Source organism: Prunus mume, linkage group LG2 (genome assembly GCF_029339155.1).
Source record: "Prunus mume cultivar Tortuosa linkage group LG2, ASM2933915v1, whole genome shotgun sequence".
Lineage (NCBI taxonomy): Eukaryota > Viridiplantae > Streptophyta > Magnoliopsida > Rosales > Rosaceae > Prunus > Prunus mume.
Genome location: NC_142699.1, coordinates 5,313,122 through 5,324,576, shown reverse-complemented (window position 1 = coordinate 5,324,576; position 11,455 = coordinate 5,313,122). Strand labels below are relative to the sequence as shown.

At 36.0% G+C, this 11,455-nt stretch overlaps 1 protein-coding gene across 3 annotated transcripts; it reads left to right on the top strand.

The window, feature by feature from the left end:
• The first annotated feature begins 1,521 nt into the window (after nucleotides 1-1,521).
• LOC103319574 (FAM91 carboxy-terminus protein) lies at nucleotides 1,522-11,163 on the top strand. Of its 3 annotated transcripts, none has more exons than XM_089044965.1 (12): nucleotides 1,522-1,692; nucleotides 2,018-2,181; nucleotides 2,455-2,572; nucleotides 3,003-3,099; nucleotides 4,079-4,185; nucleotides 4,578-4,700; nucleotides 4,829-4,982; nucleotides 5,387-5,447; nucleotides 5,558-5,937; nucleotides 7,429-9,040; nucleotides 9,456-9,874; nucleotides 10,670-11,163. In XM_089044965.1, the coding sequence occupies exons 2-11, from the start codon at nucleotides 2,054-2,056 to the stop codon at nucleotides 9,709-9,711; spliced, it is 3,036 nt and encodes a 1,011-aa protein (XP_088901091.1). In that variant the 5' UTR covers nucleotides 1,522-1,692; nucleotides 2,018-2,053; the 3' UTR covers nucleotides 9,712-9,874; nucleotides 10,670-11,163. The 3 variants fall into 3 exon arrangements, with proteins under 3 accessions (XP_088901091.1, XP_008219349.2, XP_088901092.1); XM_008221127.2 differs by having other exon boundaries at nucleotides 1,523-1,692; nucleotides 2,040-2,181; XM_089044966.1 differs by lacking the exons at nucleotides 1,522-1,692; nucleotides 2,018-2,181; nucleotides 2,455-2,572; nucleotides 3,003-3,099 and having other exon boundaries at nucleotides 4,570-4,700.
• The last annotated feature ends 292 nt before the right edge of the window (nucleotides 11,164-11,455 follow it).

Sequence of the window (11,455 nt, the reverse complement as noted above, 5' to 3'; positions counted from 1 at the left end):
TTTTTAAAAAAAGTCTTCACTAGCTAATTTTCAACTTCTCTTCTCTCCTATGGAATATGTGAAGTAGTTATTAAAGCCCCAATAATACATGAATGTAAACCGGTCCAAACGAACAAAATTGTCCATTGGGTATGAGCGGGAAAGAAAATCCTAGCGTAATTAAGCATTAATTAGGTGCATATGATATCGAATCATGTGGCCAATGACGCTATGACAAACGTGATAACACTTCCACTTGACATGTCATTATTAGTTGGGATAGCAAAACAATACTATTCCTGTTGTAACTAAGTTTTTCTCAGATGGCAAAGAATGCTTCCCCTACTAGGGCAAAGTGAGGCTTTGGCCCATCACATGTCCAAAAGCCTAGAAAGGTAAAAGGTCAAACATGACTAACTAAGGGAAGTCTAGTAGGATCCATTATTGGTCAATAAGCATCCGATAAGTTAGTTACAATGACATATTTCCATATCCATCAAGACTAGTGAACCAAAGATCACACATATCCAAATTAAGTGATTAGCCTAGGTTCCTAAGTTAAACAAGTAATTGACTTGATGTGTGTACTAATCGGTCTTAATATACCAAATCAACGCACGGTAAGTTGTCTCTCACGACAATAAATCAACAAAGTTAACATCCATCTCATGGACAAGGTCATTGTTCCTTGAACTAAGAACCCTACTATTTGCTTAGACTGCTTTTGCAAAGACTTGTGCATAAAATGTTTTTTTGACTCACACCACACCATTGTGTTCAAATACTTTGAACATATTTTCTTCTTGGTTTTAGGGTGCAAAGGTCCATTCAAATGATCGGAAAATTTATGTCCCTCATAATGTTATAGTAAGGGGTGATGAGAAATTGGATTAAAGATGAGTCAAAATCTTAATTTGATGTTGTTTACTAAACTATATAAGTAAAAATGATATTGATTTCATGTAAGGTGGTATTTATTGAAATTGAAATCAATTGAGTTTCTAAAATTTCATTGTTGTTCAAAATTATATAGGGAGGGGATGGAGGAGGCAAAGCCGACCTAGTCCTCGCCCCATTGCCAACTCTTGCACTTACTATAATAACCTTAATCTTAAATAAATTATTTAAATAGTTTAATATAATAGTTAACATTTTCCTATTTGTTTGTTTGTTTGTTTGTTTTTTTTTTTTTTTTGTGTTTCCACCAATAGGTTCATTATAATATAACATTTTATACCAAAATCCTTAATGTGTTACTTGTCATTTTCTAATTAGTTTTTAATGTGTTATAATTTTATAAGAATCAATTATAATTAATGACAATTATAAAATGGTAATTGACAACTAAAAAGCAAGGGAATACATAAAGTTTAATTTTCCTTTTTTACATAGAAATTAGAGTTGCATGATTACTTCATATGCGCAATACGACGCCGTGCTGCGTTTCTGTAGAAAAATAAAACCAGACATTGGCCCGACCCGCATCAGCCCAACATTCATTTCCAGCGTAGCGAGACATGAAATGCGGGTCAACTGTTCCGGGTCCGTAACCCAACGTGAGTAACCACCACAGTAATGAAAACAGGTCATATCTGACATAATGGAGGATGAAATTTCAGAAAATCGGACATCGCAATTTCCTCAGATCTTCGCAGCTGAACGCAGCAAATTGAAACCCTAGTTTTACTAATCCACCATAGTCATCTTCATCGGGTACCTACAATCTTCATCTTTCAGTTAATTCACTTTTAGAATCCACTAATCCGTCACTGGCATTACTAATTTCCATTCTCTAATCCGAAGCTCCGAAATGTGATTCGTTTTATGTTTACCAAATACCGACTTGTTCTACTTATTGTCGCCATTGTTGATTTCAACAGTATGATGTTAAGAAATTCTTAAAAAACAACTTAATTTGTGAAAAATAGCTGAATTTGATTTTCCTGGATCTATTTTTTATTTGTTTGTTTATTATAGTTTGGGGTTTATTGCATGGTATGGCAGGGTGTTGATGATTTGAATTGTTTGAATATGTTAGTGATTAATTTTCACTTGATTAGGAAATTGAGTAGAAATGCAGCACGCTCCAGCGACGATCGAGGAACAGTTGTTACTAAAAGCAATCAAAGAAGAATGTCCGTGGGAGAATCTCCCAAAACGGCTTCAAGTGACATTGTCTTCGAAAGAAGAATGGCATAGAAGGTTAGACTAGCTGTTGTTTTTGCCACTGCTCTCTTTATTTGTTTAGTTCTACTTCTCAAAGAAATGTCTATAGAGGGTGGTTAAGTACTTCGGACTGTGAATTGATCGATATTCAGTTTCATGGTTTAAGTTTATGTACTGGAAATGGAAGGACCTAAATTCATGCTTCATTGAAAAGTTTTGAATAATGTCTTAGAAGACAAATAAAAGTCAGATTAATGGGGTTTCATCCTTGGTTTCTGATATTGGTTTGAATATGCTAACTCCGTGCAGGGTAATTGAGCATTGCATAAAGAAAAGACTCCCATGGAACACTTGTTTTGCTCGAAAAGTATGCAAAGAAAGTGAATATTATGAAGACATGATGCGGTACTTGAGAAAGAATTTAGCGGTTCGTTTCTTACTTGGGAAGTTCATCAGAAGTCCTTTCCTTGAATTAGTCTGTGTTCCAGTGCATTGGTAGTTTACATTCTACGGGAAGCCTCTTTCTTCTTGATAAGGAAAGAAGTACGCTAACTTTAGTTTTTTGGAGGCCAACTGGAGAAGCTGAAATTTTTAATATTCATACTCTGTTCTTACTGTTTTGCATTTAATTTGGTAAAACTGTATTTGGGATATAACACCGTGAATTGGTAAGATTGTTCTTGTTGAACAACTAGGGTGACATCACTGCTTAGCTTCATCCTTTCATTTTCATATGAAGTGAATTCAGCCATCTAAGTAATACAGCTTTTTTGACTTACAGCCTTATGTCATCTTATACTTCAGATATAGGTTTCTTATGTCATCTAAGCAATACATGTTAATTTCATTACTTGCAGCTATTTCCCTATCACCTTGCGGAGTATGTTTGCCGTGTAATGCGGGTATCGCCTTTCAGATATTACTGTGATATGATTTTTGAAGTTATGAAAAATGGTAATTCACCAAATCCTTTCTGCATATGTTGAAATCTGCTGCTATTTTACTGTTCTTACTGTGATTAGTATGAAAGTTTCTCTTAGAAAGTAGGCATGTTGGCTATTTTTCAATTTGCAACACTCTTATTAGTTAGAATAATTGTCTGATTGAAGGTATAGTTTGCGGACTCGGTCTGCAGGAGGAACGATGCGTATAAGTTTGTATTGGAACTATAAATTATTCTCTAATAGGGCTTTCAAAGATTTAACATCCTGCGTGTGCTGCATATGTAGCATCGACTTAAATTATTGGAGACCTGAGGTTCAAACCTAACACAAGTATATAGGTCCTTTTTTAATGCATACTGGTTGTACTTTTTAGCTTCTAAGTTGGAAAATTAAAAGCAGAAACTTGTCGTAAGGGTGTGAATTCGGCTGGAAGATGCTGCTTAAATGTGTATTAAGATTGTTTGTTCACTTGTTTTAGGTTGGATAGTGCTGGCGCTTATTAAATCACAAGTCTGTGTATATGTAATTATATAGGTATATGAAAGGAATGGTATTACTTTAGTATGGTATTACTTTAGGATTTGAGGTATTGGATACGTATCAGGAAAGTATCTGGGGGAGTATCTGTGCCTCATAGGGAATCAGATGAGGGAAAGTTGTCTGGAAATGATTGCAGTAGAGATCTAAAAAATGCAGTGGATGAGTTAAGATACGTTGAAAGCATGAAAGGTTCTTAGGGGCGATTGCATGGTATGTGGGTAAAAGTTGCAACAAAACATTAATATATTTTCTTATTAGAAGTCCAGGATTTCACTGTGAATATACCCTTCATTACATTGAATTGAAAAAAAAGAAAAAAAAAGAAAAGAAAAGAGATTCTGAACAATTACATTAAGAGTTTCTATTCTGTAAACAAATTATGCATTGAGACACTCACATATACTTTTAGCAGCTTATCCTCATTCTCATGCATATCACATTATTTGCAGAACAACCTTATGACAGCATCCCCAATTTTAGCGCTGCAGATGCCTTGCGGCTTACAGGGATAGGGAGAAACGAATTTATTGATATAATGAATAAGTGCAGATCTAAGGTATTAATCAAATTTGCTTGTTTCTTTATGGGTCATTTACTTGTTTATGGGCCACATTAAGGTGCACGCATACCTGGTATGTGGATACAAATATTGCATGGCTACCTAGATACCCATAGAAGGTATCATGGTTTTCTAACAAATATCTGGAAAAGATTCCATACAAAGTCAAAATTTATGAATTCTTTGGCATATTTTAGAGCAACTACAGCTGGTAAGTTAAGTCCTATTTATGCTAGACATACTGCTTCTTGGATTCTGTTATATAACCTTATGATGGAAATGCAAATCCTTTACCTTCAAGATTGCTTTCAGGCCATGGTTAAGCTTACTTTATAAAGGGTAACTTTGTATTGTCTTACCTGTTGTTTACTTTATTTTGAGCTATCCAGAAAATTATGTGGAAGCTGAACAAGTCAATTGCAAAAGAACTTTTACCTACACAACCTGTGGATTTTGCAATTGATCCATGGTGGGGAATTTGTCTTGTGAATTTCACACTGGAAGAATTTAAGGTGAGATTTGAGAACCCAAATTACACTGAATGCTTAACAGTGTCATCCTATTGAAAAATTGCCAAACGGCAAATAACACTGGTGATGTGCTCTTTGGCCGACCTTACAGTAACTCATTGTCTTTGTAGAAACTCTCGGAGGAAGAAATGGCAACAATAGATAAAATATGTAAAGAGGAAGCAAATTCATATATCCTGTTCGATCCTGATATTGTTAAGGGTCTTAACCAACGAGGATTAATATACTTTGATGTCCCTGTTTATCCTGATGATCGTTTCAAAGGTCAGTTGTGTGGATGAACAGTTGACTTGCAAATTCTAGCCTCTCTGATTTTATCTTTGTTTACTGCCTTGTTTCAAATGCTTTTGAGTCTCCTGTTTCAAACACTTTTACCTTCTGAAACATACACCGATGGTTTGTGGTCATGGTTAAACTTTTTTAGTTTTGATTTTTTACTTTTAAATCTTGTGTTGCCATTATATTCTTCGTTTTTCGAGTCACTTTACAATCATATATACTAATTGTTGTGTCTGTATGAAGTTCATATAAATCCCGCACTTCTCCGATACTTACGTTTTATCTTTACAAGTACTTGGTGAAGCCCAAAATTTTGACCAAATCTAATTCAAGTTTTACCAACATTTTTACAAGTACTAGATGAAATATTAACAATTTTTGTGGTCCAGTTTCCAGGCTTGAAGGGTTTGTTTCCAACAGGGAGCAATCTTACGAAGATCCTATAGAGGAGTAAGGCAGTTGTTTAGTACGAAGATGCCTTTTAATTGTCAATTTGTTATTTGAATTTTGTTTACTGGCTGTGAAACCAGGATCTTAATACTCTAAATTCTATTATTCAGGTTACTATATGCAGTTTTCGTTGTTTCAAGCGAGCATGCAACTGTTGCCGAACTGGCAACAACATTACAGGCTGACCTTGCACAACTGCAGGCTGCTGCGTCTTTTGCATGTCGATTGGGATGGGCAGTAAAAGTATTTGATCCAGCATCTGTTCTTCGAGATACAAGTTTACCTGGATCTCCTAGAAACAGTCTCAGTGATGAAGATGCTTCTCGTCGTAGTATAAGCTCAGCAAATATGTTTGCTGATTGTGATGCTAGTCTACAAGGAGATGTTTCAGGGACAGAAAACTATGGCCTAAGTTCTTCGCATGATCGCGTTGCATTTGTTGTTGATGCTAACATAACATCCTATCTTATGATGGGGTCTGTTTCACCAGGTTTGTTTCTTCTTCTGAAGGTCAAATTTGTTTATTATGTTGCATATCATCAACTTCTGATCTGCAACCTGAATCTTGCCGACATATTAGTCACTTGGATGAAATAGATAAGGAGGCTTGTATCTGCAGTTGTTATTGAAACTTTACCTTAAGACAGATATCAATGTCTAGAAGAAGTACCGGCATATTGGATGCAGTAGGCCACAAATACATAAAATAACGAGAATATGATCTAGAACCTCTTCTTTACAGATGCTCTACCAGTTCCATAGGAGCTATCAGCCGCTACAGTGCCTCTTACAATTTCTCTTTTATAAAGTTAAACACTGGTTAACTTATTTTACCACTTTCACAAGCTCCAATAAAAAAGGGTCGGCTTCTCAAGCAAAAGAGGTTTATTTCTTTAAATGGACTGTGCTTAATTGAGTCCAATTTTCCTGTTACCAAACTCCCTATGCCCTCCTGTTTCCTTCCTCACTTTTGACATGTGTCCCTTCACTTACTCCTGTTAATTATTTTAACGTAATAATAATTATTTCTAAATGGAAATAACAAAAACACTCCAACTCCAATCCTCTTCCTCGTCTCTTTAGTCTTACCACCGCTGCCTCCATCGCAGCCCCAATTCTGTCTTTCATCTACTGTACCACTGCCATCTAACTGATTGCCTCTGCCTCTCATGGTCACCCATTTCTTTATTTAATGCTTTTTCCTCAATTTTCTATTTCAAACACCAAAGATTTGGTTCATTCTCTCAATCAATTGCAAATCCCTTTTTTGAACCCATTCAAGGTGTTCAGTTCATGGTGAGTCACAAACAATAACCCAAAAAATTTCCAAAGAAAAAAAAACAAGTTATGCTGCCCAAATATCAATCAATCCATCTGAAATTCACAAGGTTTCTTTGTGGTTAAATTTTTTTTTTCTTTTCTGATCGATGAAATCGTTACCACCAAGGCGACCGCCATTGCATTCGTTGGCAACCCTCTAAGGTTCTACTGAAGTTGAGAACACCATCAACAGAATTGCCATGCTCCAACGTACAAGACCCCGTCAGCCTTGTAACTACCCAACACTACCGTCCCTTCATCATCTCCATTCTCTGCTATGAAGCATCCTTAAAAAAATCAAAATATTGTATTGATATTTACAATATAATATTATACTTAACAGAGTTAACTTATGTTAAATGAAAGGACACGTGTTCAAAAAATAAGGAAGCAAACAGGAGGGCACAGGGGAATTGGTAACAGGAAAATTGGGCTTGCTTAAGTTAGGAAGTGATATAGACTTCTCCCAGAACCTGCTTACACATGGGGAGACAGGCTTTCTGGAACTTAACTATAATTTTTGCCCGATCAGCTTCCTAAAAGTATTTATATACTATTCAGATTGATGCTTGAACATTTTAGCAGCATTCTGCAATGGTTTCAAACTTGAATCTTTTACATGAGTCTTATATTTATTTTGTTTTATCATATTTTCTTCTAGGTTTGAAATCTCATGCTGTAACTCTTTATGAAGCGGGAAAGTTGGGTCATGCTAGCATTACGGATCTTTGTAAGGATCTGAGTACACTAGAGGGAACAAAATTTGAAGGAGAACTACAGGAATTTGCAAATCATGCATTTAGCCTCCGTTGTGTTCTGGAATGCCTTCAATCGGGAGGAGTTGCAACTGATGTGAAAACAGATGAAGTTTGCAATAACATGGATATGATAGCTTCAAACAACGATGAGGCCACACTCATAGCTGATGTAACTTTGACTGAAACATCAGTACACTTGACTGGGCAAGAAGTTGGGTTCGATGATGATGTTTCTGTGAAATCAGGGATGCCCCAGGAAGGTTCTGTTTTGGCTGAACCTGTTAGTGATAGAAGTGATGAAATAATAATTGGTACTTCATCAGAAGATAGCACCAGCTTATCTGAAGTCCCTAAATCAGACTTGAATCTGCAGAGTAATGAGAAAGAGGTGCGTGATGAAGGGTCAGATGTTGGAAAAGAAATGTTAAAGAGGAAAAATAAATTCCGAGTGGATATCCTTCGCTGTGAAAGCTTGGCGTCTCTTGCACCAGCAACTTTAGATCGGCTGTTTCGTCGTGACTATGATATTGTTGTGTCTATGATTCCTCTTCCACCTTCGTCAGTACTTCCTGGACCAGCAGGTCCTTTTAATTTTGGTCCTCCCTCTTATTCATGCATGACGCCTTGGATGAAATTAGTATTGTACTCAACTGTGGCCTGTGGACCTCTATCAGTTATTCTGATGAAAGGACAATGTTTACGCTTGCTTCCTGCCCCACTGGCTGGTTGTGAGAAAGCCCTTTTGTGGTCTTGGGATGGTTCTACAATTGGAGGTTTGGGAGGCAAGTTTGAAGGAAATCTGGTAAAGGGAAGCATACTTTTACATTGTTTAAATTCACTTCTTAAATACTCTGCCGTACTAGTGCAGCCCCTCAGTAAGTATGACCTTGATGAATCTGGAAGAATCATCACTATGGATATTCCATTACCCCTAAAGAACTCTGATGGTTCAGTTGCTTGCATAGGGAAGGAATTGGACATGTGCGAGAAGGAAAGTTCAAAACTGAATTCTCTGTTAGTTGATTTGACAAGCAAGATAGAGTTGTGGACAGTTGGCTATATTCGCTTGTTGAAACTTTTTAAAGAAAGAGATTCAGACCACTTTGCACCTGATGATGAGAAGTTTGAATGGGTCCCATTGAGTGTCGAATTTGGGATGCCACTGTTTAGTCCAAAATTATGCAATAATATATGTAAAAGAGTGGTCTCATCGCAATTACTTCAAAAAGATTTACTCACTGAACATCACGATGCAATGCAAAGCTTACGGAAAAGGTTGCGTGATGTTTGTGCAGAGTACCAAGCAACAGGTCCTGCTGCTAAACTTCTTTACCAGAAAGAGCAGTCAAAGGACTTTTCACGACATCTCATGAATTATGCAAGTGGAAGGTGGAATCCACTTGTCGACCCTTCTTCTCCCATTTCAGGAGCCTCAAGTGAGCATCAGAGACTCAAACTTGCTAACCGACATCGTTCCCGAACTGAAGTTTTGAGCTTTGATGGAAGCATTCTAAGGTCTATGTCAAGCTTCTCTATTCTCCTTTTGCATCCCATTTCCTTTCCCTAACGTCTGTTTGTTTACTATTTCTACCAGATTTTTGTTTTTACAGTATTTACTATATGAACAATGTAACTTTCACTGGATAATGCATTTTTACGTTTGTGTGTTTTTTTTTTTGGACACATAGATGCTTCTCACTTACAAGTCTCTTAAAAGTAATGGATTTACCCTTATAAGGAATAATAAATTATCTACTTGTTTATTAATAGTATTCAGATGATATTCTCTATCTTCTTTGTATATGATTGTGTTCAATTTGTTTGCTTTAAATTCTTAATTACTGCTGTTCAGATCATATGCTCTAGCTTCTTTGTATATGATGGTATTCACAGAACTTGCTCTAACCCCTTTGTATTTACTGGTATTTAGATCATATGCTCTATCTCCTGTTTATGAGGCTGCCACAAGGCCTGTTGAAGAAGCCCCTCCAGTTAGCACTACAAAAGTTGAGCAAGAAGAAGCTGACAGCAGAGAAGTAGTCCTTCCTGGTGTTAATCTTGTTTTTGATGGCTCTGAGTTGCACCCCTTCGAGATAGGTGCTTGTCTACAGGCTCGTCAACCAGTCTCATTAATAGCAGAGGCAGCAGCTGCCTCTGCAGTTATTCAACAAAGTAGGGCTTCATGATAGAATCTTGCTTGGATGGCGTATATAGAAGAATTCATCACGTTACTAGTGAGTAACAATTAGGAATTGTCAAGTCCTTCATGCTTGTTTTATTCTGATTAGTTGGCTCGTCTGCCCATCTTTGAGGTTGGTCAATGCGCATCAGCTCCAGCTTTGTCCAAAGGTAAATACCAGGAGTTTCTTATTGATTAATGTAATTAATTGAATGACTAGTAATCTTTGCAGATGAGTTCCAATAAAATAAAATAAAATAAAATAAAATTTTCTGCAGGTATCTCTTTAATTCCTGATTGTGCTTGACATAACTGTCACAAATGACCTGTGTAGTTAGTATTCTTGTAGAATCACGATTTTATTTTGAAACCTTAAATTAATTTTTTTTTCTTTTTTCTTTTCTTTTCTTTTATTTTTCTTTGGGGACAAAATGACAGCTTCAGTAGTCAAATCTGATGTATCTTCAATCTACTTGGATTGCTTTGACAAGGATCATTTTTTGTTTTTCTTTTTAAAAAAGTTAAAATTAGTTTCCTGATTCCATGTTCTGGCTCTCTTTAGCTGCCTAGTAAAAGACCTAAACTGAGTAGTTTGGTGATGAGGTAAGAACATCTGATTGTATCGCCCCTCAAATTTATTTGCAGACTTTGTGAGACACTTGTTTATGTTGAAGTGCATGGGCCCTTATTTGAAAAAAAAGAAGATTAAATTAAAATTCTTTGCTGTCATCAAGTGCAAAGCTCTTGAGTTCAGCATCTGAAAACTTTATTTTCTGTCTATGAAATAGTACTGACTGGAAAGGTTTTCCTTTCTGAAACTGACTACCTCTGTAAGTTTTCCCCTTTTGCTTTGCCCAATATTGGTTCATATTTTATTACGTCTCATAAATCCGCCTTTCCTAGGTCTATTGTCTTTTTGTTTCTATTATAATTTCACTTGCTTGATACCTGTTATATTAATGCAGGAAGGCGTTTTCGTACAAAACTTTGTCAGATTATGGATACACCCCGGGTTTGTAACTACAGTGAAAAGAATATATGGTTTTGCTTAAATATACACTTAAGTGGACATGGTGCTTAGATCCTGATGATTTATGCCCACCAATTAAACAATACACACTTTTGTTTCATTTTACTTTCCTTTATTCTTTGTTCTTTTAGGGAGGTGGGGATAAAAAATTATGCACATTTATTTCTGCAATTTTCATTAATACATGAAAGTATTCTTGAGGAAAGAAAAGAAAAAGGCATTGTGTGGTAAAATTGCTCTCGACTTCTTATGTGAGTTTTTCACTGTGATAAGTTCACACGAGTCACACTTGTAGACGAAATGATGTGGTGAAAAATTATGAAGGATGTCTTTTCCTTTTTCATTTTTTGAAGAAGTTGTTCCGTGGATCTCCTCTTTCAGGTGGGGCGGAAAAGGAAAATTGATGTTAGCTAATTATGGTTGGAAAAATGTTCATTTATTTGGATGAATTCGTGGAAGAAATAAATGTATTTATTTTATTGTTATGCTTGTAAGTAACACCAAATAATACCAGGCTGTATGTTTTGTTTATTTTGGAAAGATCACAATTAAGCAGAAAAATTATTTCTTAAGGTTATTTCTAAGGGATTTATAGTTTGTATAGTTCAACTCAAGATTCATACGATTTAGCATCTATTTTTGTTTTTATTATTTTCTTATGTTTTTCTGGATGGCTTCAATTTCCTGCAAAAGGGTATTGTCAAGTGAGTAAGGTCTGAGT

What these genes read in the sequence shown, in the direction of transcription:
- LOC103319574 (XM_089044965.1), top strand. Translation starts at nt 2,054, where the DNA reads ATGCAGCACGCTCCAGCGACGATCGAGGAACAGTTGTTACTAAAAGCA. An exon ending in AAAGAAGAATGGCATAGAAG is followed by an intron (nt 2,182 to 2,454) that starts GTTAGACTAGCT and finishes AACTCCGTGCAG; the next exon opens with GGTAATTGAGCATTGCATAA. An exon ending in TACGAAGATCCTATAGAGGA is followed by an intron (nt 5,448 to 5,557) that starts GTAAGGCAGTTG and finishes TCTATTATTCAG; the next exon opens with GTTACTATATGCAGTTTTCG.